At 42.7% G+C, this 27470-nt stretch overlaps 1 protein-coding gene across 2 annotated transcripts in view; it reads right to left on the reverse strand.

The window, feature by feature from the left end:
- Positions 1-27470, reverse strand: part of cpvl (carboxypeptidase vitellogenic like) — a 127187-nt gene that overhangs the window by 89559 nt on the left and 10158 nt on the right. For both annotated transcript variants that reach the window (XM_070880836.1, XM_070880835.1), the window contains exons 2-5: positions 22407-22588; positions 19625-19743; positions 5329-5443; positions 4106-4164 (exon numbers count right to left, since the gene is read on the reverse strand). In XM_070880836.1, coding sequence (XP_070736937.1) covers positions 4106-4164; positions 5329-5443; positions 19625-19743; positions 22407-22587 — 474 coding nt within the window. In that variant the 5' untranslated portion in view covers position 22588. The remainder of the gene's footprint in view (positions 1-4105; positions 4165-5328; positions 5444-19624; positions 19744-22406; positions 22589-27470) is intronic.

Here is a 27470-nt window from a genome sequence, read left to right on the forward strand (position 1 = left end):
CTTTGTTTAAATCATTAATGTATATTGTAAATAGCTGGGGTCCCAGCACTGAACCTTGCACTACCCCACTAGTCACTTCTTGCCATTCTGACAAGGACCCGTTTATTCCTACTCTTTGCTTCCTGTCTACCAACCAGTTCTCTATCCACGTCAGTACATTACCCCCAATACCATGTGCTTTAATTTTGCACACTAATCTCTTGTGTGGGTCCTTGTCAAAAGCCTTTTGAAAGTCCAAATACACCACATCCACTGGTTCTTCCTTGTCCACTCTACTAGTTACATTCTCAAAAAATTCTAGAAGATTTTTCAAGCATGATTTTCCTTTCATAAATGCGTGCTGACTTATATCGATCCTGTCACTGCTTTCCAAATGCGCTGCAATTACATTTTTAATAATTGATTCCAACTTTTTCCCTACCACCGATGTCAGACTAACCAGTCTATAATTCCGTGTTTTCTTTCTCCTTTTTTAAAAAGTGGGGTTACATTAGCTACCCTCCAATCCATAGGAACTGATCCAGAGTGTACAGAATGTTGGAAAATGACCACTAATGCATCCACTATTTCAAAGGCCACTTCCTTAAGTACTCTGGGATGCAGACTATCAGGTCCTGGAGACTTATCGGCACTCAATCCCATCAATTTCCCGAACACAATTTCCTGACTAATAAGCCTCTTTCTCGCGAGACCCTTCGTCCCCTAGTATTTCCAGAAGGTTATTTGTGTCTTAGGGTAAGGACAGCAGATTTCCTTCCCTAAAGGACATTAGTGAACTTGATGGGTGTTTACGACAATCCAGTAGTTACATGGCCACCATTAATGATGCTAGTATTTTATTCCAGATTTATTTAATTAACTAAAATTAAATTCTCCAGCTACCGTGGTGCAATTTTAACTCACGTCTCTGGATCATTAGTCCAGGCCTCTGCGTTACTAGTCCAGTAACATGACTACTATGCTACCGTACCCCTTATTCCGCGCTCTTTTTCTGCTTCATTGTACTCTCTATCTCTTTTGTCATCCAGGGAGCTCTGACTTTGGTTGCCACATCTTTCCTCCTTGTGGGAATGTACCTTGACTGTACCCGAACCATCTCCTCTTCAAAGGCAGCTCATTTTCTGCTGCATTTCCTGCTATTCTATTGCTTGCTTGCCTGCAGTACATATATGCATCTAATTTTACAACAAAGAAGAAACGTTGAAGCTTCCCTTCCCAATTTATATTCTAATTATGATCTTGGTAACACATTTTTGAAGGGTCTTTTTGTAGCCCAAGGGACATCAGCTGCTCCATGATGTTACTTTGGGATTTAGTGTCATACCATGAACCAGCGACAGGCAAGATCCTTGGGTCACATTGCTTCCACAGACCAATCGCAGTGCAACTTATAGCTGCAGAGAGGAATTGCTGCACCAGCACACTATGTAATTCAGCATTATTCATTGTACAGGTACTGTAATTTCGCACCAAATTTATACCATGGCAGACTAAATACGGATACAAAAATCATAGTTAAATCTAACTCCATATCAGCTACATCATCTCTACTGAAGCTCACCCAAGAAGATAGTCTGGCATACAGTAATATTCTGTTGTCTCTGATCTAATAATGTCTCAGAATCCAAAATGTATGAGATGTAGATTAGAGTTCTCTTACTTTAACTGATACAATTGTCTCTTTGAGCCAGTAGATGGCACATTGGCAGACACAAATACTTTGGCAGCTAGATTATTCACGCACATCTGGTGCTCCGGCTTCCTCCACCAAGCACACATTTTATACGTGTTCCAGATGTGCTTGTGGAGTGTTGATCCGAATCTCAAATAAAGTCACAGAACATTTCTTAATGCAGTTAGTATAAACTGACCAGTCCGAGTGAAGAATGGCAAGTATTATCACAGCGCTTGCACTGGAAACAAGTGTGCTGAGGGATTTAGAATTACTGGAGCGAGGGAATTAGAATGATTATAGAAAGCACTCTATACCAGATTCATTACAGAAAAGATAAATTGGAATTTGATTTCCATTATTTAATTACCACTACGGTGGGCAAATTACAAATGCTAAGGCCCACAAATGGTCATAAATTGTGTTTTTAAGCAGCCCTGTGACAATTCTAATAGCTGTATATAGTGTTTAGCATATTCCATTTTGTAAGGAGGCCATAAACTCATGAAACCATATTTTGACCTCCTTTTCCAGCACAGAGATAGCCTGAGATTGTACTAACATTTATTTTTACATTAAATTCTGTATTACAAGGGGAATGTCTCCCTTTGACAATTTTGATCGAAATGAACAGTTTTTTACAATTACCACAAAGTGCAAAATACCAAACCTCCATGTCACTGGAAAAGGCAGGGGGAAGGGACAGGGGGGTGGTTACACAGTCATCAGTTTGCATATCATTTTATTCACAATCTTCATTTGAATACATCAGAGTTCAAATTTAGACAGCTATGTCTACATAGCATAGCAAGCCTATAGCTCAATAGAACTGGGTAAGATGGCTGAGGGTGGGGGAAGAGGTTTAGGGAGGAGGCAGTGCGGGAGAATAAAACAGGAAGCATTAGGGAAAGCAGAACAACAATGCAGCAGTCAACCAACAACCATGGGATCAAGGGCCCAAGTTTCCCTAATAAAAAATAATGGTGCTCACTTACCTGGACGCCCGTTTTTATTTGGCCCCTCAGCGCTGAAAATAAAAAACCTAAGTTTTCTTCCACCCATGCGCACCTTCTGGCGCCGTGCTACCCGAGCTGATCTCGCAGGGCGGTACTTCCAGTGTGCGCCGGAACCGCACAACGCATGCGCTCAAAAGAAAATGGGCAACTAATTAGGCAAAAAAAATATCTGCATGGAGGACCTTCGTGAGGGCTAGCAGCGGCTGTAGTCGACGTCCTGGAGAATCGGGAGAAGGCTGCATTGGATGGTTAAAGAAGACGACTCCGATTTGTCTGATACTTTTTCAATCCTGGTAATTGTAAAAGGTTTCCCTGCACTTTGTGGAAGATTTTGGGGAGGGAGAAGATCACAGGAAAAAGGTAAAGATTTTTTCTTTCATTGCAAGCTGACATTTATCATCGCAGGTGCAGTATTAATGGTAAGTTTACATTTATTGCTATTTTTATACTTGCCTATAGTTATTGTTTGCTTTTTAAATTCCCTAAAAGTTTATTTATAAGAGACAGGGAGTCCCTAAGATCAGAGATAGGAGCGGGCCAGCGCGAATTTTCTAACTGCAGGCAAGGGTTTTTCCTACGGTGCTTCTAGGGTCTGTGCACCGGTTTTAAAAATTTCATTGGTGGGGAAAGTTTGCCTTATGCACAGAAATGGCGCGCAACCTTCTTTTACAGGTACATGTTTGGCGCCATACATTCTGGCGCTGGTAGTAGACGCCAGCACCCCAATACTGGGGAATCTTTGAACTGGGCTTCAGCGCCAAAAAACGGCACCCAGTGCTGGGCAAACTTGGGCCCAAGAACTCTACTGTTCTGAAGTCCAGATCAAAGAATCTTTACCTTACAGAGTATATCCTCTTAGTAAAGTTCATGAATGTTTTTATGAAGCTTGCTCAATATTGGATGATACCAAGTGATCTCCATGAGTATTGCTCACAGGCAGTCTGAGGGCCAGTGCAATACTGTAATAAATAACCATTAACCCGGCCTGTCCCTTTCAGGGGAGTCCTCAGGTCATTACTATGGGGCAAGAAGCCATATAAGAAGTTGTGAGTGCCACTAATGCACCAAATGTTATGGTATTTATTACATTATTGCAATATTTATAGTTTGAGGCACCATGCTGATTACGTAAACTATAGCTCCCCCCTTGATGTTTTCAGAGTTTTAATTAAGATAATTGTGACTGAGTAGGATACTAAGTAGAGTACAGGAAATTGGAAACAGGGATTCCTCATCAATCAAGAAAACTCCCAAGTAGAGCCAGAACATGATTTGTCTTTCAGCGATACTTTGTTTTAGGCGGATCTTGATATAGTTTTACTCTCATAAGACCATTTCTTGGATATACAACTAGTTCCAGACCCTGCCACAAAATAATTTATGCAAATAAAAACAAAATATAAATAAGAAAACTTACGGGATTGTCGATATACAGCATTGAATATTTTGATGTCCATGGTACCTTTCGTGCCTCCACTAGATTTGAACATTTATATAAAAAAATAATGTTAAATTAGCAAAAAAAGCTACTGAATTTACAATGTGAAAGATTAGTCTTCCTTCAGTTGGCTTTTCAAAGCCAACTGAATCGCTTGTTCTTTATGTATGTTGTATGTTAAGGGTTAGCTAGATTTTTTGATGACTTATAACTGGAACTGAAGATGGGAGCCCACTTATGCACCAAGTGATGTGTAGTTATACCTATACATGGTCTAGGCCCCTGGTGATGTTCAGCCTATCTAATCCCATGAAGAAAGTGGTCACCAAAAACAGAAAGAGCATCGAAGTTCAGCTCAGCTCATGAATTTCAATACCACTATTTTTAAGGCAGTAATCTCATAATTAATTTCAACGCACCGGAAATAAAGAACACGTTTTGAGAGAGAATGTTCAATTGCAATGAAAGATTTTTATATGAACCACAAATATGGCTAGTACTACCAGCTTCAGATGCATTTCTGCAACCTGAGGTTTCCAATTAGCAACACAATTCTGCACCGCAATTTGGAGTATTGGTTTCTAGTTGCTGGATAGATTTTGCAGTCTGTATAATGCTATTCACACATACAAGGATGTTCAATACCCTGACATGAGCATGTTAATGAATGTGGAAGCATGTGAAATAGTACACATCAGTTACTGGAAAAACATCTCACAATGCCAACAAAACCCTAGACCGGTTTAGAGCTCAGCTATAATTGTTACTTTCCCAACAGTACATGGGGAATGGGGGGTTGGAGAAGGGAAGTGAGCGCCAATTCATCACACATATATCATCAAATAAAATAAATGGTCATTTGATCGTGTTGCAGAGTGGTTTGCGCTTGGGCAGAGTACAAGAAAAAACAAGCACTCTTGCAAAAAATAATTATAGATACTCCCTTCCTGAACCACAAAGTTAAAAAACTATAGTTCAATATCAGTTAGTGATTGCATATATTTCAGCTTAGTATAGCAAGTTAAACAGGAAATAATAATTCAGAATAAATTGAAAGGTCCCAACTAATGATTTTTTTAAATAATTGAATGACCTCTTCAAAGCATTCTTGAAAAAAAAACACATATCAGAGGAAGAATAACAGTTAGAATTTGGGATATGTAGTCAACATATCCACCTTATAAGATCGAAGTTATACTTACATGTAAGATTTTTAGTAACAACATATGGCCCATGTTCAACAAAAAGCCCAAACATTGACGTGCCTCCAGGGCCACCTTGAAGCCATAGCAATACAGGGGCATTTTCTGGGAGTGTCTGTAAGAGCACACACAGTCATCATTAAATCATGAGTATAAACACTAAAATGATAAATAGCATAGATTCTGGGGAAAGTGCCTGTGAGATGGGGTGGTGGGGGAGTGGAGAAGAAAAGAGTAGACTGCATCAAAACTAATTTAAATTGCATCTACGAGGGAAATAATCAGTTTTTCTACAAAACAAACACAAAAAGACAATAAGAACAGGAAAAAGCAGAGAGTAAATTTGATACACTACCAGGAAAAAATGCAATGAATAAAAGAGTCTTTATAGGCCCTGCAAATCTCAGTGCTTACAGAAGTCAGTGGAGCAAGGGTTGACCATATAGTCAATAATTGCATTTTTATTGGAACCAGCAGCTGGTCTTTAAAAAAATTCCTGTGCTGCAGATGAAAAATATACTTAGATAAAGGCACAGAAAACAGAAAATGCTGGTTTCAGGTCAATGACCCAGTTCTAATGAAAGATCATTGACCTGAAACGTTGGCCCCAAGTTTCGTCCCGCGGCGAAAACGGCGTACCTCCGAGCTGGGCGCCTGTTTTTCGCGCCGAAAACTGCGCCTAAAAAAAAGTCTGATATTTGATGTCTGCTTGGCGCGGCGCACTCTTCGCAGCAGGGGGCGGAGCCTAACACTCGCACCGATTTTCTAAGTAGCAGGGGGCGAGTACAATTTAAATTAGCCTTCGTGGTGCTGGCAACCCTGCGCATGCGCGTTGGAGCGTGCGCGCATGCGCAGTCTCACACAAACATTGGCAGAAAAAGTGAAGATTTGTTTCTTGGACCCCTGCAAAGGCTTGTAATTTAATTTTTTTTGATATTTCTGTGTGTGAGGGAGTGCTTTTAGCAGCACTGCTGAATAAATCACCTGCTGAAATCAGTGCGTTCAGCTTTTCACTGCTAAACTTGCAGAACCGGTGCTGCATTGGTGCATGCAAATTAAGGACTGTGTTTTGGAGAAATAAGAGTGCCAATTCAACTTTGCAATGGATCAACGTCCACCAAGAACAAAGATGGCAAACCATTGCATAATACGTGGTGTTGACAATGCAGCACCCATTCTGCAAATTTAAATATAAAACTGTCGATGTGGCTGTCTTTCCCTGTCCAAATGGCCTCAGTCCCCCTCACAGCTCAAAGGCTGCTGCTGTATCTTCGGCTGCCATCGAGCCACTGACGCCGCCCCTAAAGCGTGGCCGAATGGCCTCAAGCACCATAAAGGGCTGCGTGGGTCAGGTGTTGATTCTTCGGCTGCCGGCCAGCCACTGACGCCGCTGATATCCTATGGCCGAATGGCCTTGGGTCCGTCCGGTGTTGCTTCTTCGCGGCCAGCCACGAAGAGAATGAAGGCCTGCCTCAAGCACCGCAGCTCAGCTCGAAGCTTGCTGCCGTCGAGACACTGACGCCACACCCCTGCCTGTCTCCAACATGAAAGGCCTGCCTGAAGCACAGCAGCTCGAAGGCTGATGCTATTTCACACAGGTAGGAACATGGTTTATTTAATCTTTTCTTTGCTTATAAATTTTTATTCAGGTTGGATTTATTTGTATAATATTTGTATAAGTATAACTAAGGATTGATTGTAGAATTTAATGACTTTCCTTCCCCCCCCTCCCCCCCCACCTCGTTCCCTACGCCTAATTTGTAACCTATGCCTGATTTTCTAAAGTGTAGACAAGGTTTTTTCGAGCGTACAAAAATCTTCACTTACTCCATTCTAAGTTAGTTTGGAGTAAGTTTTCACTGACGAAACTTTGAAAACAGGCGTAAGTGGCCGGACACGCCCCCTTTTGAAAAAAAAATTCTGTTCCAAAGTGAAACTGTTCTAACTGACTAGAACTGGAGCAAACTAAATGTCGAGAATTCCGATTTCTAAGATACTCCGTTCTACACCAGTTGCTCCTAAAAATCAGGAGCAAATCATGTGGAAACTTGGGGCCGTTAACTCTGTTTCTCTCTCCACAGATGCTGCCTGACCTGCTGAGTATTTCCAGCATTTTCTGTTTTCATTTCAGTTTTCCAGCATCCACAGTATTTTGTTATTGTCTTAAAGGCAGTTATTTTTATATGATGATTTTAGTTGTGTTTATAGGATTGAAGGATGTTAGTTCTGTGGAATGGAAAACTTCTCCTTGCCCACCACCCAGCCCTATATTCATCATCCAGTCAAACACTCCTTGTGCAGGTAAGGCACAGCCAGATGCATCACTAATCTTCTCCTATTCTAAGTTAACCTTTATATCAACCCAGGGCCTCATCTGTTCACCAAATGGAGTTTTCCACTTCTTAAACCAGGTATCATTGAGCGAGATCAATAACTTACGATGGATTGCAGAGTATTTTGTGTTATGATACATACCCACTAAGATCTAGCTCAAGACACTGCTAAATTCATTTTATTTTGGAACCATACAATTGTTGTATCACAGATTAGTACAGCACAGAAGGAGGCCATTCAGTCTATCGAGACTCCATCGGCTCTTTTGAAGCACAATCCAATTAATCCCACTCCTTTGTTCTTTCCCATATCTCTACAATTTTTTCTCCTTCAAGTATTTATTCAATTCCCTTTTGAAGGCTACTATTGAATCTGTATCAAGGTAGTGCATTCCAAATCCTAACCACTCGTTGCATAAAAACATTTTTCCTCATGTCGCTTCTAGTTCTTTTGCCAATCACCTTAAATCTGCGCTGTCTCGCTATCGACCCTTCAGCCATTGGAAACAGTTTATCTTTATTTACTGTATTTTAATCATCTCTATCAAATCTCCTCTTAGCCTTCTCTGCCCCAAGGATAACAACCCCAGCTTGTCTAGTCTAGTCTATCCATGTAACTGTATTCCTTCATCTCTGAAACCATTCTATAAAATCTCTTCTGCACCCACTCCAAAGCCTTCCTAAAGTGTGGTGCCCTGAATTGGACACAAAACTCCATTTGGGGTCAAACTAGTGTTTTATTTAGGTTTAGCATTATTTCCTGGCTTTTGTACTCTATCCCTCTATTTATAAAGCCCAGGATCCCATATGCTTTTTTAAACTGCTTTGTTAGCCTGTCCTGCCATCTTCAAAGATTTGTACACAACACCCCCCAGGTCTCTCTGTTCTTGCACCCCCTTTAAAATTGTACCAATTAGTGTATGGTTTCTCCTTATTCTGCCCACCAAAATGTATCACCTCACACTTCTCTACATTGAATTTCATCTGCCATGTGCCGGCCCATTCCACCATTTTCATGTCTTCTTGAAGTCTATAACTATCTTCCTCATTGTTTACTGCACTTCCAAGTTTTGTATCATCTGCAAATTTTGAAATTGTGCCCTGTACCTCCAAGTCTAAGTCATTCACTTATATCAAAAACAGCAGTGGTCCTAGTACTGAACCTTGGGGAACACCACTGTATGTCTCCCTCCAGTACAAAAAACAGCCAGCCATTCACCCCAACTCTCTTTTTCTATCCCTTAACCAATTTTGTATCCATGCTGCTACTGCCCCTTTTATCCCACAAGCTTCAACTTTGCTAACAAGCCTAATACGTGGTACTTTACCAAATGCCTTTTGAAAGTCCATATACACAACATCGACTGCAGTGACTACATCCACACTCTCTGTTACTTCATCAAAAAACTCAATCAAGTTAGTCAAACATGATTTTCCCTGAACAAATCCTTGCTAGCTCGCCTTTATTAGTCTATGCTTGTCCAAATGGCTGTTAATTTTCTTGCTGATTATTGTTTCTAAAAGCTTCCCCACCACCGACGTTAAACTGACTGGCCTATAATTTCCAGGTTTATCCTCCTCCCATTTTTTGAACAAGGGTGTAACATTTTCAATCCTTCAGTCCTTTGGCACCACCCATGTAGCCAAGGAGGATTGACCCTATGCAATTTCTACCCTTACTTCCCTCAGGAACCTCGGTTGCATCCCATCTGGACCAGCTGACTTATCCACTTTAATTTTCACCAGCCTGTCTACTACCTCCTCTTTATCTATTTTTATCTTATCCAGTATGCCAGCAACCTCCTCATTTACCACAGCTTTGGCAAAGTTCTCTTTCTCGTAAAGTACTCATTTAACACCTTAGCCATGCCTTCTACCTCCAATAGTTCTCAATTTTGATCCCTAATCAGTCATACTGCTCCTCTGACAACCCTTTTACTGCTAATACGCCTATAGAAGACCTTTGGATTCCCCTTTACGTTAACCGCCAATCTATTCTCGTAATGTCTCTGATCCCATTAGGCCAAGGTGGATTTCAATCTAGGCTATAGGGGTGAAAGGGCAAATATGCTAACTCTGTACGTTATCTCAAGCCCCTACACCATGAGTTTTTTCTTAAAGTTGGTAACCACGTAGTTCAAGGGGATAGTGACAAAAAGAAAAAGACTTGCATTTATATAGCATCTTTCACAACCTCCGGTCGTCCCAAAGTGTCACAACCTCCGGACACAGCAGCTAATTTGTGCACAGCAAGGTCCCACAAACAGCAATGTGATAATAACCAGATCAACTTTTTAAAAATTATGTCGGTTGCCCAATACACCAGGGAGAACTCCCCTGCTCTTCTCTGCCAAACCACCCACCACCTCCCTAGAACTAGGACAGAAGAAAAGGAAAAGGAAGCAGAAGAGCAAAGAGAGAAGCAGAAAGAGGAGAGAAATACAGAGGCGAGAAGACATGACAAACACAAAGCAAAAGAGGAAAATGATACAAATACAACCGAGGGAGTTGACACAGATGCCATATGCTCTGATTCACCTTGAGCAATTCCACTGGGAATTCACTGGAAATATATTAAAAGTTTTACATATAGCATTCAATTCCTATAACTACAGGAAGATCACATCATGTTATTTCCGTCATGACTAGGTGTCACACCTAGTTTAAATCTAGTGAGGCTTAAATTTCCCATATACTTGTGCTGTATTTACTCTCAGTTTCTCCCAACACTTGCTCCTGCAAGGTACATGGTGCTGTGATGCTATGCTCCACAGTGCCACCTGTCTGAGGTTTACTGAAATGGGATTTCCGTCTCTCCCAGCTTCCTCCAGAATTTTCTGTCCATCTCAATTCAATATCATGATTTTAAACAGTAGCTAACAACTACTGCAAGCATCTGGTTTTCTTTTTATGTTTTAATAAATCATTTTCTTACTCCTTGATATTATTCTGTAATTCAACCAATCTTATTTGCGACCTATACCTACAGGGAAGTCCCATTCCCCACCAGGATGCTCTGAGGGTGCTCTTCCTTGAACAGAGGCCCAACCAGTCCCCATCCACCACCACCCCTCCGCCTGGCTAAACATGTTCTCACATTGAACAACTTCTCCTTTGACTCCACGCACTTCCTCCAAATATGGAACCTGCATGGGTCCTAGCTATACCTGTCTTTTCGTGGGATATTTGAAACATTCTTTGTTCCAGTCCTACTCGGGTCCCCTCTTTCACCTCTTTTTCTGGTACATTGATGACTGTATTGGTGCAGTTTCCTGCTCTCACCCTGAACTGGAAAATTTCATTCACTTTGCTATCAATTTCCACCCTTCCCTCACCTACACATGGTCCATCTCCAACTCTTCCCTTCCCTTCCCTCCCTCGACTTCTCTGTCTCCATTTCTGGGGATAGGCTATCGACAAACATGCACTATAAACCCACTGACTGCCACAGCTACCTGGACTACACTTCCTCTCACCCCACTTTCTATAAGGACTCTATTCCATTCTCTCAGTCTCTCCATCTCCGTCGCATTTGTTCTGACGACGCCACCTTCCACATGCTTCCGACATGTCTTCCTTTTTGCTGATCCAAGGATTCCCCTCTACCTTGGTTGACATGGCCCTTGATCCTGTCCGTTCCATTTCCCACACTTCTGCTCTCAACTTTTCCCCTCCCTCCCAGAACCACAATAGGGTTCCCCTGGTCCTATCTTTCACCCCACCAGCCTCCACATTCAACGGATCATACCCTGCCATTTCTGCCACCTCCATCGTGATCCCACCACCAAACACATCTTCCCCATCCCTCCCAGCATTCCGAAGGGATCGCTCCCTCCGTGACACCCTAGCTTACTCCTCAATCACCCCCAATAGCCCCCCCCCTTCCCACGGCACCTTCCCATGTAAGGGCAGATGTTGCATCTCCTGCGCAGGACCTTTTAACTCCTCCCTTCCCACCGTTCAGGGCCCCAAACTCTCCTTCCAGGTGAAATAGCGATTCACTTGTACTTCTTGCAATTTAGTATATTGTGTTCGCTGGGCACAATGCGGTCTCCTCTACATTGGAGACACCAAACACAGGGGTGACCACTTTGCGGAACACCTCGGTTCAGTCTGCAAGCGTGACCCCCGAGCTTCCGGTTGCCTGTCACTTTAATTCTCCACTGCACTCCCATTCAGACCTCTCCGTCCTCAGCCTCTTACACTGTTCCAACGAAGCTTAACATAAGCTCGAGGATCAACACCTCATCTTTCAATTAGACACTTTACAACCTTCTGGACTCAACATCGAGTTCAACAATTTCAGACCATCACCTCTGTGCCCCTATTTTTTCAGATGGCAGCTGTTGATGATTCTGCTATTCACAAGTACACCTCTTCTAGACTCAGCTTTTGTTTCTTTACTACTGTCTCCTTTTGCTTCGCACCATCATCCCTTTTGTCATTTAAATCTTTCCCACCTTTCATCCTATCACAGACCTTCCCCTTTGTTCTTTCCTTCCTCCCCACTTCCCCCTTCCCTGCCCCTGCACTTACTTAAAGTCTGTTGTATCGCTAACTTTTTCCAGTTCTGACAAAAGGTCATTGACCTGAAACATTAACTCTGTTTCTCTCTCCACAGATGTTGCCTGATTTGCTGAATGTTTCCAGCATTTTCTATTTTTATTTGTAATCGAGATATCTCGAGCTCTTTCTGTGACTGACTCTCGCAGTTTTAGCCTCACTATTTCTCTTTTATGTGGCTGCTTCTGTTGGCTTCCCCACACTACTCTGTAGCTGCCTTTCTCCCCGATCTCATTCTGCTCCTCGGGTCTTTCTGACCACTTCGACAGCCTTTGTTTTCTCCATATCCATTCCACCTCATTTCTATCCAGTGCCCATCCTCTCTTCTTTCCCCCACATTTATTTGCACTCAGCTCCGTGACTTCCGTTTACTTCCAGCCACATCAGCCCTGCTAGCTCTCCATTTTGCTGTGGCTGCCTGTATTAGATTTCAGATCGGTTCTCTACTCCTCTATTGCTTCCTTTGTCTCCTCCTCTCCATTCCTCTGGGAATGCCTTTTTCAGCCCCTCTCTGCAATTCCACTTGGCTCTGTGCAATTGAAAGTATTAAAAGGAAAGGGGAACTGTATAAACTTACCTGCAACTCCGAGAACAAAAGAAGGCATTTGACAGGGTGCCACATAAAAGGTTACTGCACAAGATTAAAGTTCACGGGTTTGGGGGTAATATATTAGCATGGATAGAGGATTGGCTAACTAACAGAAAACAGAGAATCGGGATAAGTGGTTCATTCTCTGGTTGGCAATCAGTAGCTAGTGGGGTGCCGCTGGGACCCCAACTATTTACAATCTATATTAACAACTTGAATGAAGGGACCGAGTGCAACGTAGCCAAGTTTGCTGACGATACAAAGATGGGAGGAAAAGCAATGTGTGAGGAGGACACAAAAAATCTGCAAATGGACATAGACAGACTAAGTGAGTGGGCAAAAATTTGGCAGATGGAGCATAATGTTGAAAAGTGTGACGTCATGCACTTTGGCAGAAAAAAAATCAAAGAGCACGTTATTATTTAAATGGAGAAAGACTACAAAGTGCTGCAGTACAGCGGGACCTGGGGATATTTGTGCATGAAACACAAAATGTTAGTATGCAGGTACAGCAAGTGATCAGGAAGGCAAATGGAATCTTGGTCTTTATGGCAAAGGGGATGGAGTATAAAAGCAGGGAAGTCTTGTTACAGTTTACAGGGTATTGGTGAGGCCACACCTGGAATACTGTTTGCAGTTTTGGTTTCCATATTTACAAAAGGATATACTTGCTTTGGAGGCAGTTCAGAGAAGGTTCACTAGGTTGAGTCCGGAGATGAGGGGGTTGACTTATGAGGAAAGGTTGAGTAGGTTGGGCCTCTACTCATTGGAATTCAGAAGAATGAGAGGTGATCTTATCGAAACGTATAAGATTATGAGGGGGCTTGACAAGGTGGATGCAGAGAGGATGTATCCACTGATAGGGGAGACTAGAACTAGAGGGCATGATCTTAGAATAAGGGGCCGCCCATTTAAAACTGAGATGAGGAGACATTTCTTCTCTCAGAGGGTTGTAAAGATGTGGAATTTGCTGCCTCAGAGAGTTGTGAAAGCTGGGACATTGAATAAATTTAAGACAGAAAGAGACAGTTTCTTAAATGATAAGGGGATAAGGGGTTATGGGGAGCGGGCAGGGAAGTCGACCCGAGTCCATGATCGGATCAGCCGTGATATTATTGAATGACGGAGCAGGCTTAAGGGGCCGTATGGCTTACTCTTGCTCCTATTTCCTATGTTCTTATAGACCTTAGAGTAACAGTCGTGCTATTTAACATTGGGGGGACTGATATGATGATAAATGCAATTAAAAGTAATACCCAGACGTTCACACGATCACAGGATAATTACTGATATGGGGATAAGGGGTTATCCCTTATCCTACGGGAGTCAGTAGTGGCGCCGTGCCTGGGCAGAAAGTAACCGGTAGTGCTCCGCTGCGCTGGCGATAACAACGTCATCACCGTGCACAGCAATCCATTTTTGCCCCAGAGCAAAAGTTTAGGAGTACCCCTGAAGCTGCGCCGTGCAATGCCAGCGACAGCTTCAGGTGGCGCGTACCAGGCTGTAGACTGTTCGCGGGGCGAATTTTAAAGGGGAGGTGGCACCTTCAAAAAAAATCGTCCTGCTGCATGTTTGAGTCCGTGCTGCGATCTTGTAGCCTGGAACTCTGCTCGAGTGCCGGGCTAGTGCCATGGCACCCCGCTCCCTGGTAGTCCAGGTAAGGCCCAGCAGAGTCGGCAGCTTGGCTCGCCCCTTTAATGAAGGGGAGGGCCCTGTCTACGTGGCAGTGCTACACGTCCCACCACGTTAGAGCCCTCCGGTGGTGCCGAATTTTCCCCCCATGTTTCTCCAGTCTTTCCTCATAACCAATATGAGGGATCAATCTTGTAGCTCTGCACTGCCTCCAAGCCTCCAACACTTGAACGCATTCCTTGTTTCTTGGCGACCAGAACTGGATGCAGTATTCAAGACATGTTCTGACCGAGTACTGTATAGTTCGATCATCACTTCCTCGAAGGGAGTGCAGGCGCATAAGAGATCATAGTTGGAGGAATGCAAGGCTCTCGGAGGGTTGTACGTGCTGGAGGAGGTCACAGAAAAAGGGAGACGTGAGGCTATGGAGGGTTTTGAACAAGAAGATGAAAATTTAAATGTATTACATTGATGGTCCGAGAGCCAATGCATGTCAGCGAGCACTGAGTGGTGGCTGAATACTTGTGGCAAACAGGCAATGCAAGTTAGATGAAAGGCTCTTAACGTATTACATCGACAGATATAAATAGACAGAAAAAAAAGCAGATGAGGTCTAAGCTGCAAGGCCATTGTTTGTAGTGTGAAATGCCTGGGAAGCAAATCACTATGAAAAAACTCTGGGGAGCACGCCTGTGAACAATGTGTGTAGTTGATCTACTACTGCCCTCTGGAGGTGAATTTAGCAAAACTAAGGAAATTAATTTTGCTTTTCTAGTGCTGGTATTCTCGTATTCCTTAAAATATATGCCCACTCTATGCTTAAAGGTCAAAGCTTCATGTATTGTGTAATACATGAGATAACCAGGTTCAATTTTAGATGCAGAGATGAACTCAGGTGACCAATGCATGAATCTTTAACACCCTTGCACCCGATATTGAGAGGGGCGTGTTGCGTTGGCAGGGGGATGGCGTTTCGGACGGGAATTTTAACCCCACACCATGCGACTTTTCTCCTTGACAGGTACCCCGTCCGGAAGTCAGCCTAATTGACAGGCTTGGCTTCCAGGCGAGAGGAAAGGACTCCAGAGCAGGCCACAGGAGCAGGTAGTGAGACTGCAGATTTTACTGGGATCCCGGGGTGGGAGTATCCCCCTCCCCACCCTGCCGGAGGGGGGGGGGGGTCAGAACCCCGATTCTGGGGGCCTTTATATGCGGAGATGGGAGACTGTTGGGGAGGGGGGGGGGTGGCAGCACTCCTACTCAATGTTCCCTTTAAGCTGCGAGGCCACGCAGCTCTGTGGACCTCCCACGAAGTCAGCTCTTCAATGGCTAAAACCACACATGCCCGGTATTTGAACTGGCCGCGCAGCCCTTTAAAGGAGCCACACACCTAAATAAAAATTAATGGGAACATTGCTCCTGCTTTCTGGGCCCACAAATATTGCTAAAAAGACACTTAACTTCTCCACGAAGCTGTCCTCCCATCCTTTAAGCTGTCGGCTTTCCCCGAGGTCTGGGAAAACTGGCCAGCCACTGTTAACACTAACGCGCTTCTGTTGGCTTCCTCACAAAGTCGGTTAAATCATAGACTGGCCGCCTCATTAAAATACTTCAATTGCCAATCCGCCTCCTGGGAGCAGGTTGGCTGCACACGCCTTGTCCCACCTCCATTAAACTCAGAAGTGGGCGGGTTGGGGTCAGGTTTGAGATTTTTAAAATTTTAACATCTGACCCGACCCCAACTGGGGGTTAAAGTTCACCCCTGTATTTCAACTACCACTCATCACTATATACATCTCCAATTCAGAATAAACACAACTCCACTTTGCTCGTGCTAATTGGCTGCCACATTTGTCTCCATAACAACCAAGGTGACACTTCAGAAGTAATTCATTAGATGCAAAGCACGTTATAAATGCAAGTTTCTTCTTTCTTTCAAAAAAGAATGAAAAATTTTAAATTTCTATTTTTAATAAACACACAAAGCTGCATACCTGTGTGTATGTGTGTGTGTGTGTGTGTGTGTGAGTGAGTGTATGTGTAAGTATGCAAGTGAGGAGCACGAGGGTTCCTATTTTCAACAAAGTAAAAAAAAAAGTCATTTTCAAAGATACATCCAAAGAACAACTTTGAAAAGGTACTTGGGACAGAAGGAACAGGACAGAATACTACAATTATACATTGTATGGGTATATTTTTCTGGTTAGAGATTTTGGCCAGGAGTTTTCGTTTTGGGTGCAATCAGTGATCCGGGCACAAATTGCGCTCAAAATTGTGCTTTTCTTTGCTCAAGTTACCACTCAAACTCATTTTCACATCGCCAAAAGCAAATTCTGCCATGAACCAGCACAATTGGGCAGCGTTTAGAATGTGATTTTTTTTTAATGTTTGCATTAAAAATATTCCTTGATATATTTAAGAGTGGTAACCTGCTGCAGTTTTATTAATACAACTGAAAATGGGTTTATCACAAAAAAATAAGCATTTTTAATCAGAGTGTTTAGTCCACCACCTGTGAGTAACCTGATTTTAAATCATTGAAAATTACTTTAAAAAACTATACAAAACCATTTACTAGTTTCATTTGTGTACAGTAGTCAGTTTCTTAGTAAATTAAAAAAAAGATTTAAAAGCTTTTAAAACATGGCTATTAGTGCCCTTGCTAATAAAAAAAGCTTATTTTTAAGAGCCTCTTCGAAGGCCTGCAATCGCCGCAATTTGCAGAAACTCGTCGTGGTAATTAATCTGGGGGGTGGCCAGTTTTGTGGGTGGGGCCGGCTTCCAACACGATGGCCCCAAGTTTCCACACGCTACAAAACAGGCGCCCCTTCGAGCTGGGCGCCCGTTTCTCACGCCAAAAACGGCGCCTGAAAAAAAACGCTCCATGTCTGCTTTGCGCGGTGCCAAGGGGGGCGGAGCCTACCATTCGCGCCGATTTTGTAAGTGGGAGAGGGCGGGTACCATTTAAATTAGTTTTTTGCGTGCCGGCAACCCTGCGCGTGCGCGTTGGAGCGTTCGTGCACACGCAGTGTGAAGGAAACATTGGCACATTTTTGTAGTTCTTTGTAGCTGTTTAATTTTTGAAAATTTTTTAATAAAAGCACATTGCCCTTCTATGATCAGCACTGAGGCTTCTTGCAGCAGTGAGAAGGCTGCAGGAAGCCTCAGAAGTTGAGGCAGCCGTTTCCCGACGTCCTCTCCCCCCCCCTGCCGTCGGGAATGGCTGCTCAACTTCTGAGGCTTCCTGCAGCCTTTTCACTGCCTCCTTCCCCCCCGCCCGCCGTCGGGAACAGCTACCTCCTCCCTCCCTCCCGTTCGCGGGAACGACGCCACACCGCTGAGCTGACTGAAGCACTTTCACACAGGTAGGAAGATGGTTTATTTAATCTTTTCTTTGCTTATAAATGTTTATTCAGGTTGGATTTATTTGTATAATATTTGTATAAGTATAAATAAGGATTTATTGTAGAATTTAATGACTTCCCTTCCCCCCCCCCCACCTCGTTCTGGACGCCTAATTTGTAATCTGCGCCTGATTTTTTAATGTGTAGACAAGGTTTTTTCAGTTCTACAAAAATCTTCACTTACTCCATTCTAAGTTAGTTTGGAGTATGTTTTCACTGTGGAAACTTTGAAATCAGGCGTCAGTGGCCGGACACGCCCCCTTTTGAAGAACAAATTCTGTTCCAAAGTGAAACTGTTCTAACTGACTAGAACTGCAGAAAAAAAAATGTGGAGAATTGCGATTTCTAAGATAGTCCGTTCTCCACCAGTTGCTCCTAAAAATCAGGCGCAAATCATGTGGAAACTTGGGCCCCATAGGTTTTAAACTAGTGCAAAAGATTGCAGAAACTCTATTTGCATTAGATGTAAACTGCGCTTGAAATTCTGCAATCTTTTGCACTGGTTTGGCCGATTTTGGGTGAAGATACCAGCACACCCTAGGAAAAGCACCAGGTCTATGTTCTGTCAACACTGACATGTTACAAAGTCACTTGTGTATTATGTAGCCAGACCACTGGTTGTGAACATTAAATATATGTAGCTAGTCTAGATCTGAGATCCCTTTGGATTAGTATTTAAAACAATTCAAATGTCATCTATTTGTAGTTACAGCTTTTCCAAAATGTGAAATTATTTGGCTGTCAAAAATATATAAATTTCCAGTATTGTTTTACAAAGATTCATTCAAGATTCCAAGAAGAAAAATAAATACTATAGCCTCAATTTGAACCTAACTCACCCAATGAGAAAAGGGTAGGTTCATGAAGGTCGCATGATTTACACTCCATTCGAATTTACATGCCAATGAAGTCAACAGAATGTAAAATCAGGTTGAGCGTAAATCGAGCATCAAACAAACCCGACCCATTCCCGCTGTACAGGTTAGGTTAAAATCAGGGCTAATATTAGTGCATACCATATGCGTTAATCACCAGATGTCAATTGGTTAACAAGTTTAAAAGTTGCTGAATGCACCCATTTTCATACAAACGTTTGATTTCTGAGTTAGTTGATCTCTTAGGATGCTACAATTGTTGACAGTGACCCTGGGCTAGGGAGGAGGTGAAATCAGAAAGAGTTCCCATCTCTGATCACTATCTAGATTGCGGTTGGTCCAAAAGCTTCTAAGTCCATGGACATTCACAGCCTAGGTATACCTTGCCCAGGTTCTTCAAGGGCTGCAGCCAATGTGGGGCCATATACCAGCAGAGGAAGGATCTTAAGGAGAGAAAGAACTAAAATGGAGCAAAATTGGAATGATTTAACAAAAAAAAACATTGTGCAAAAGAAATAGTCCTGTTCCGAACTTTATTGCTGATATATTTTTCTGCCTTTAGCTGCAAATAATAAATTCTGCAACATAGAGTACGCAGGCAAAGGTATTATTTCCCTTAATTCCAACCCTCCCAATTAAACATTCCACTATAGCTGTACTCATGGGTACTGTGTAAGAATTCTTAAGGATTTAGACTTGAATACATCAAGTGCTACCAATGATTAAATGTTAACATAGCAAGTTTCCTTTCCCCCAACCTTCTGAATTTAGAATTTTTACAAAGTTTTGTAATATGAACCCAAATAAGTCCAAAGAATCTACACTCAACTATTGTTGCACTCTTTCTGGAGTATTGTGAGAAAGATTTTTGGTTTCATACAAGCAACTATGAATATTTACCTGTGCAGGGAAAAACCAGAAGAAAAGGTTGCTGTTGCAGGTCTTATTCACTGTCAAATATCCAGAATAGCTCTTCACAACTGGCCCTTCTAGAGGGCCCACTAAACTCAATTCCCTAGCTGAAAAAAGTGAAGAGAGTTAATATTTCTACGTAATAAAGTATAAAGTGACTTACAAAACTCAGAAGAGCTAACACCTCCCCCCCCGCCCCTCCCCTCCAAAATCCAAACAATTAAAAAAGCAATACATACTTGCAAAACAGCCTTGAATAAAGTCCTATGACCAAGGTCATTGCTCTAAGGCCATTGAATAAGTTAAATTCACCTTTATTACATTGAATTTTAGGATTTTCAAATTAGTGCCTTAGGGTCACATTCTTCAATTTGATACCAAGGATAAGGCTTCAGTAATTTGGAGGGACTAGAGAAACTCAAGCTTTTTGTCATTTTGAACAAAGAAGCTTAAAAGATCTGATCAATGTGATTAAACGTATGAAGGATTTTGAAGGTAAATGTAAAAAAACTATGAATTGGTAAACAGTAGCTTGTGGGCATAAATTTAAGATTATGGCCAAAAGAATAAAGGGAAAGGTCAGGAGAATTTGTTTTAGACAGAGGGTTGCTGGGACATGGAATTCCTTGCAATAAAAAGTAGTGGGAGCAGAATCCACAATAGCTTTTAAAAAAGAGAAGTGGATAAATATTTGAAAATTAAAAAATGAAAAGGAATTAGGGAAAGAGTAGAAGAATGGGACTAAGTTATTTCAGACAGCACAAACACAATAAGGCCGAATAGCCACCTTCTGTGCTGTTAAATGCTATATATATATTTTAAATATTAAAGTAAAAATAGTTGTCACAAGTCACAATGGACTATTGATTTTTGCAATATCAGCAGATAATTGTGTGTCTCTCATTATTTATTAACTCACACCTTCCAAATAGCACTGTTTCTTTCACTGCACAACCATTTCCCAGAACAATCCTAACTAACATTAGCTAATCAAGTTCAGCGGGTTAAATAAACAGGCTGCATTAGGAAGATATCCCCAGATATCTTGCAACTAACTTCATTAAGAAACCAAACACAATCCTCACGAAGAGGAGAAAAATTGGAATTCATCAGGTTCACTATACTTTGTCCAAACTGAGCATTTTCTCTGTATTGCAGCCATGTGACACCATGCCTGTAAGTTTAAAAAAATATATTTTTCAACATTCCTTATAGAACAAATAAATTGAGTTTATTTGTTCATCACTAAGACCCCCTACTTCCAACTCTGTAACATCACCCAACTCCGCTCCTTCCTCAGCTCATCTGCTGCTGAAACCCTCATCCATGCTTTTGTTACCTCTAGACTTGACTACATAGGATTGATTACATAAGATATACAGTTCAGAAACAGGCCATTTGACTCAACCAATCCATACCGACGTTTATGCTCCAACACATTGGCCGGCCTCCCATCTTCCATCCTCCATAAACTTAATCTCATCTAAACTCTGCTTTCCGTAACCTAACTCATACCAAGTCCCGTTCATCCATCATCCTGTGCTCACTGACCTACATTGGCTCCTGGTTAAGCGACGCCTCGATTTCAAAATTATTCTCCTTGATTTCAAATCTTTCCATAGCCTCGCCCCTCCCTATCTCTGTAACCTCCTCCAGCCCTACAATCCCCAAAATATCTGCGCTCCTACAATTCTGGTCTCTTGCGCATCCCCGATTTTCATCGCTCCACCATTGGCGGCCGTGCCTTTAGCTGCTGAGGCCCTTAGCTCTGACATTCCCTCGCTAAACCTCTCTGCCGCTCTAACTCTTTTTTCCTTTTAGATGTTTCTTAAAACCTACCTCTTTGGCCAAGCTTTTGGTCATCAGCCAGTGGCTCAGTTGGTAGCACCCTCGCCTCAGAGTCAGAAGGTTGGGGGCACAAGTCCCACTCCAGAGCACAAAAATCTAGGCTGACACTCCAGTGCATTGCTGAGGGAGTGCTGCACTGTTGGAGGTGCCGTCTTTCAGATGAGACATTAAATCGAGGCCCTGTCTACTCTCTCAGGTGTACGATCCCATGGCACTATTTTGAAAAAGAGCAGGGGAGTTATCTGCAGTGTCCTAGCTAATATTTATTCCTCACCCAACCTAATAATAAACAGATTATCTGGTCGTCATCAGCACGTCGCTGTTTGTGGGAGCTTGCTGTGTGCAAATTGGCTGCCACGTTTCCTACATTACAACAGTGACTACACTCCAAAAGTACTTCATTGGCTGTAAAGCGTTTTGAAATGTCTGGTGGTCGTGAAAGGCGCTATATAAATGCAAGTCTTTCTTTCTATGTGGCTCGGTGTCAAATTTTGTTTGATAACGTTCCGTGAAGCACCTTAAAATGCAATTTGTTGTTGGTTAAACGCACAACAAAGGGGAATTGGGAATGGCCAAAAGAACTGCAGTTTCCCTGTCCAATTCTGAATTCCTATATTTCTAATACCCGACAATGAATTACATGAAAATGATTCAATCTTTGGATTCTGTCAACATTCATAAAACACTCAGATTTCACTAATTTTAGCTTGCCATCAGAAACACTCAGTTGAATTAATAGCATGAAATTCACTGCAAGAAACCTATTAGTCTATAAATCATATTCAGAAATGTTTCATCATTAATTATAATCAAACAAAACTAACTGGAAGATGAAGGGAATGGGAAAATTCTAAATGCAAAGTCTGAGTTGGAATTAAACAGTTTGCTGTTTGCAATTATATCGACCGTAGTTTATTCTCACCTTTTTCAATTTCTCCAGACTCCAAGTAAGGAGTGAGGAAGAGGGGTTTCCCGGGGTCTACCTTTGATGGAGTAGAAATTTTGACACCTTTAAACATGTTCCGGAGAAAAGTAAACTTTCCAGATATGCAACATGGCTGAATGGAAATGAGCGCAATGACAAATAGTCGTGTGTGCCACATCCTAAAGTAAATGGACAGAAAAGTTGTTCAGTCTTGGGGGGGAAAAAAAGCTTCACATTTCTTTGATGAATACAGTTGTAAAGTTGTAAATGAAACTGTAGTTTCAGATTGTATCAGATTTAGACAGTCTGATACAATAAAGTAATTAACTTTACGGAATAATTGTAAAATAAAGAATGGATGCTTTATAAATTCAACATTAATGAAGGTGATGTACATTTACTGGTAATTATGCAATTGCATTAATAACACGCTGTGCTTCATTCCCTGTCCAGATCAATCCTATTGTTCATTAATCAATCGCTGTACTGAGAATTCATCACAGTAATTAATTGCACTACTTCAAAAGACATTATTGATGCAAGATGAATTCATGAAAAATCAATTTCCATGTTACAGCATTTGAATGGAGGGAAATATTAAAAGGAGAGAAGTTAGTAGTAATATAAAAAGATGAGAAATCATTACTACTGCATGGAGAGCCAGAGGAAATAAGAGCACAGCAGCAAGATGCCATTTTTTGGGACTAAAATGGGAAGATTCCCTTTACCGGTAACCACTACAATAATGGGCTCAATTGTGTCCACAGCCTTTTTTTGGCGTATTGCCAGAGTTACGCCCGTTTTTCTAGGCCAGAACTACTCTAAATGCGCCAAGTTTCCCCGCTCTATTTTTCAAATTTGGCACCGCGCAGCCTGTCCAGTCGCCTCGGGGGGTGGAGCCTGCTGTCTGCGCCGAAAAAACAATGCCACCACCCCTTCTGTGCATGCATGAGAAAAATATGTTTTTGACGTGATTCCTAAGGGCGTGCATGTGCAGTACAGCTCCCGGTCTGCAATCGGCCATTTTAAAGAGTCAGTTGTGTGTGAGAGAACTGTAATTATCATTGGAAAAATTGGAACTGCAATACAAGATACAATGCGGCAGCAGGACTTAGAATTTCTTACAGGATGAAGTGGAGGCACTAGTTATTGTGATTGAGGCCAGAAGGCAGGAGCTGGACACCAGCAGAGGTCACATAAAAGTTCCACCCAAAGAAAAGAAGAAACGCAGAAGTTGCAGAAGATTTCTCTGCAATGGTGATCACCACGAGATCTGGAGGCCAGTGCAAAAAAAAGTGTTAGGGTCTTGGTCAAGTAGTTAGTGTAAGTAATATTTTCATTTATTCAATGCAACTGGAATTGTAATGTAAATATGACCAGCTGTATATGTCCCACCCAGCAGAAATACACCCTCTCTAAAAAGTTGTATTTTCATCTTTGCAGAGGAAAATGGCACATAACAAAAGGGAAAGAACTCGAACAGGAGAAGGCCCGGCATATCTGCAATCACCACTGCACAAGCTGGGCCCGCACGCGAGGGAGAGGGTAAGTCCTGCAAATTCCAGTCTGGCTTTGCTAAATGTTAAGTACTGCGCGGGCTAGCCATGCTTCGGTTCATGGGGAGTCAGCTACGCTTCGGTTGATGCAATGTGCTATCATTCATCGTGGTCCTTCAAATCAGCCTGCTGCCTGCACTGTGTGAGCCTACTCATGCCACCCACCCTGCCCCCTCCTCTGCTGTTAACCATTTGTCTGTTCTGTTATATTTTGCAGAATTTGGTCAACCCTGACGATGCAGAAGATTATTCAGACGAGGACAAGCCTGAAGAGGAGAACATCTTCCAATCCCACCTTCCAGACCAAGAGCATGGGGGTGAGAGGGAGGGGATGGATGAAGCCTCCAATATTGTACTCACTTTTGAGGAGGGACAGGTGCTGCCCATAGAGGTGCCAGCCTCTTCCCTGACTAGTGGTTTGAGTGTTGATGAGATATTCCATGGTTTCCCACCATCTGAGGCTGGGGATTCCAGTGGGGTGCAGTGAGGCACAGCCAGGGCCCCACTGTCCAAGGCTGAGGGTCCCAGTGGTGGGGTGCAGATGAGCTGCATATTAATGGAGTGGAAGCCTTTTCTGTTCCTGTACATCTCGGAATCCTCCAAAAGATGCTCGCAAGGCGATGTGGGTACAATCAAAGCGGTCCAGTACATTTGGAAAGCCAGCAATCCTGGAGAAGCCCACAGCCCTGTCACACATTGCCTGGGCGGTCATGGGGAACTTTATGTAGTCATTCCTCCGGGCATATAGTGCAGCAGTCACCGGCCAAATGCAGACATGTGTTACATGCTTAGAAATGGCGCACACATCCCCAGTTATAGCTTGGAATGATCCGATGCATAGAATGAAAGTGCAGTTGTAACCTTCACTTCAACTGACAAAGCAGTCCTCCTGACCCTTCTAGATTGCTTTCACCAACTCACAGATCTCAGTTACAAATTATCTGCGGAAACGCAGCCTTCAGACACAGTCTGCATCACTCACGTGCAGGTACGAAAGCCTGTCTCGATATACCCGACGTGGGTAAGGCCTCCTGCCCATCACCCTCTGGGCTCTGAGGTTCCTCATGCGACAACGTTGAATCAATTGTCTCCTCTGCAGCACCATGATGCAAAAGGCTGGCACAAGGTATGGCATTGTCAGTATTGCCCCCATGCTTAAATTTTACCTTTGCAAGCAGCTCAAAACGGCAGGCAGGCAAGACAATGTTCTTTGTTCTCTCTCCCCATAGGTCTGTATGGACCACACCCAGGTCTGAGCAGACGCAGTGATCAGGAACACACCCCTCCCCCCTCCACCCCCGGGCTACATTTGATGGATAGTGCGAGCTTCTGATGCCTTTCAATTGTTTTCCACAGACCCCCCCTCCCCAAACGCCCAGGCTACATTTGATGCATACTCCAGGCTTCTGATGCCTTCCGATCGCCTTTCACAGCGCCCCCCCCCCCCCCCGCCACAACCACCTCCACCCCACCACCAACCCCCTGGGTTATATTTGATGGATAGTGCAGGCTTCTGATGTTTTCCGATTATGTTCAACAGCACCTTCCACCCCACCCCACCTCACCTCACCCCACCACACCCAAACCCCCCGGGCTCATTTGATGCCCAGTGCAGTCTTCCAATTGCCACCTCCCCCCACCGGGCTTCTTTTGCAGCCGAGCCCCGAGCCCCTATGTGCGCGGGGCTGATTCTGCCGGTCAACGCTCCGACTCTCCAGCCCTGTTTGCAGATATTCAGTGGTGGCCTGTCAGTTGAAAGAATATGAAAAGATACAGAACTACATCAAATTTCCATTTACTGCGTTATAAGATTAAAAAAATCTTTATGTATATTTAAGTCCTCTTGACTCCCTTCAAAACTTCGCTGAAAAACAATGGCGTCTTTCTGCGCATATTTATGAATGTGCGCTGCTTTTTCATAACTCACTAGAAGGTTTTTCGGGAGTGGTCAGATATGCCATCCTAGGCGAAATTTTTTGGGAGCAAACTTCCATAATTGACAAAAACTGGCACAGACATTGGGTTACACCCCCATGACGAAAAAAAAACGAACCTAAAAAAGTCGTAACTAACTCAGTTACACTGGCGCAGATTTCTTGAGGAAACTTTAATTTAAAAACTTACACCAAAAAAAGCGACACGCACCAAAAAACCTCCGCAAATCCCCGGGGAAAATTGAGCCCTTAGTCTGTGTTTGCTAACAAACCAGGGAGTAGTAGTGGGCATGGACATTTGTGGCTGTTGCCTAAGACAAGCACTTTTGGTTTTGCGTGCACCCATAGCCCAGCTCATTTGGCTTAACAGAAAATTTTGGGCCAGAATTTACTGCAGACAGTGAATGAATGGCACTCGCTGTGCATTAGACTTGCCCTTGCCAGTTTAATTTCCATGAGACTTTGCACTACAAGTTGCTGTAAGTGGGAGATCGAAATGGCACACCGCCCTCTACAGGGCATCTGGGACCTGTGTGAATAGGAAAAGCAACTGTGTATCTCCTTAACCAATCAGATTGAAGTATTCTGAAATGACCTGCATAGAGTCTGAAACAGTGCAAATTACAATAGTAAATGTAATGTCAAATCAGTTACAGAAAGCAAATTAAAGATTGGACTAAGAGCGAGAGAAAAAGACAGAAAGGAAAAGAGTTTTAAAAATTAATTTAATTTAAAAAAAATCTCAAACAATTAAAAGCTGAAAGAATGACACTCCATGCTTGTAAGTTAGTTTTCAGTGCCGGAGAGGTTTCAAAAGGTCACAGACCTGTAACATTAACTCTGTTTTTCTCTCCACAGATGCTGCTTGACCTGCTGTGTATTTCCAGCATTTTCTGTTTTTATTATCCTAAATTACTGTGGTGAGTTTAGTCCGTATCTACCATGCAAATAAAAGGAACTTAACCATGTTCAGTGCATTTGAATGGTGAGTCAGTGAGATGACGTTTTCACAAAGCTAACAGTGGAGCAGCACATCTCAGACACCAACTTCATGATTTTTGCGTTTAACCACGCATCTGCCCTAGCCTGAAGTTGCTTACCATTTTCACATAAATAACGGTGAGCGCGGTAGCCTCATTGTTATTTTGACATGAAAATCTGAGCCATTGAACCGATGGAACATGAGTATAAAAGCACCATATTGCATTTTTATCATCTATCATTAGACAGAAAGGGAAATTTTATTTGACAGCAGAGAACCTTATATTATGTTACAACATAATAACAGGAGCAGCCTCCTCCACAGTCACTGCTGCAACATTGGCAAGCTTGTGCTGAAGTAGATTTTTTATCTGTTACATCACAAACTTTTCAAAATATTCTTTAAAATCAACAACCTAAATTTTTAGATTTATATCTTCTTGCAAATTTCTCATCTAGCTGAGAACTGACCATGCCATGTGAAGTGAGGTTTTTGAGCTCTGCTATAATTAAAGGGTTAAGAATGGGTCTCGGGCCTAAAACGAGCTAAATGGGCTTTTGTAGTGGTCAGCTTTCTAAGTTGCTTAAAG

The sequence above is a fragment of the Pristiophorus japonicus genome, chromosome 5 (genome assembly GCF_044704955.1).
Source record: "Pristiophorus japonicus isolate sPriJap1 chromosome 5, sPriJap1.hap1, whole genome shotgun sequence".
Taxonomy (NCBI): Eukaryota; Metazoa; Chordata; class Chondrichthyes; family Pristiophoridae; genus Pristiophorus; species Pristiophorus japonicus.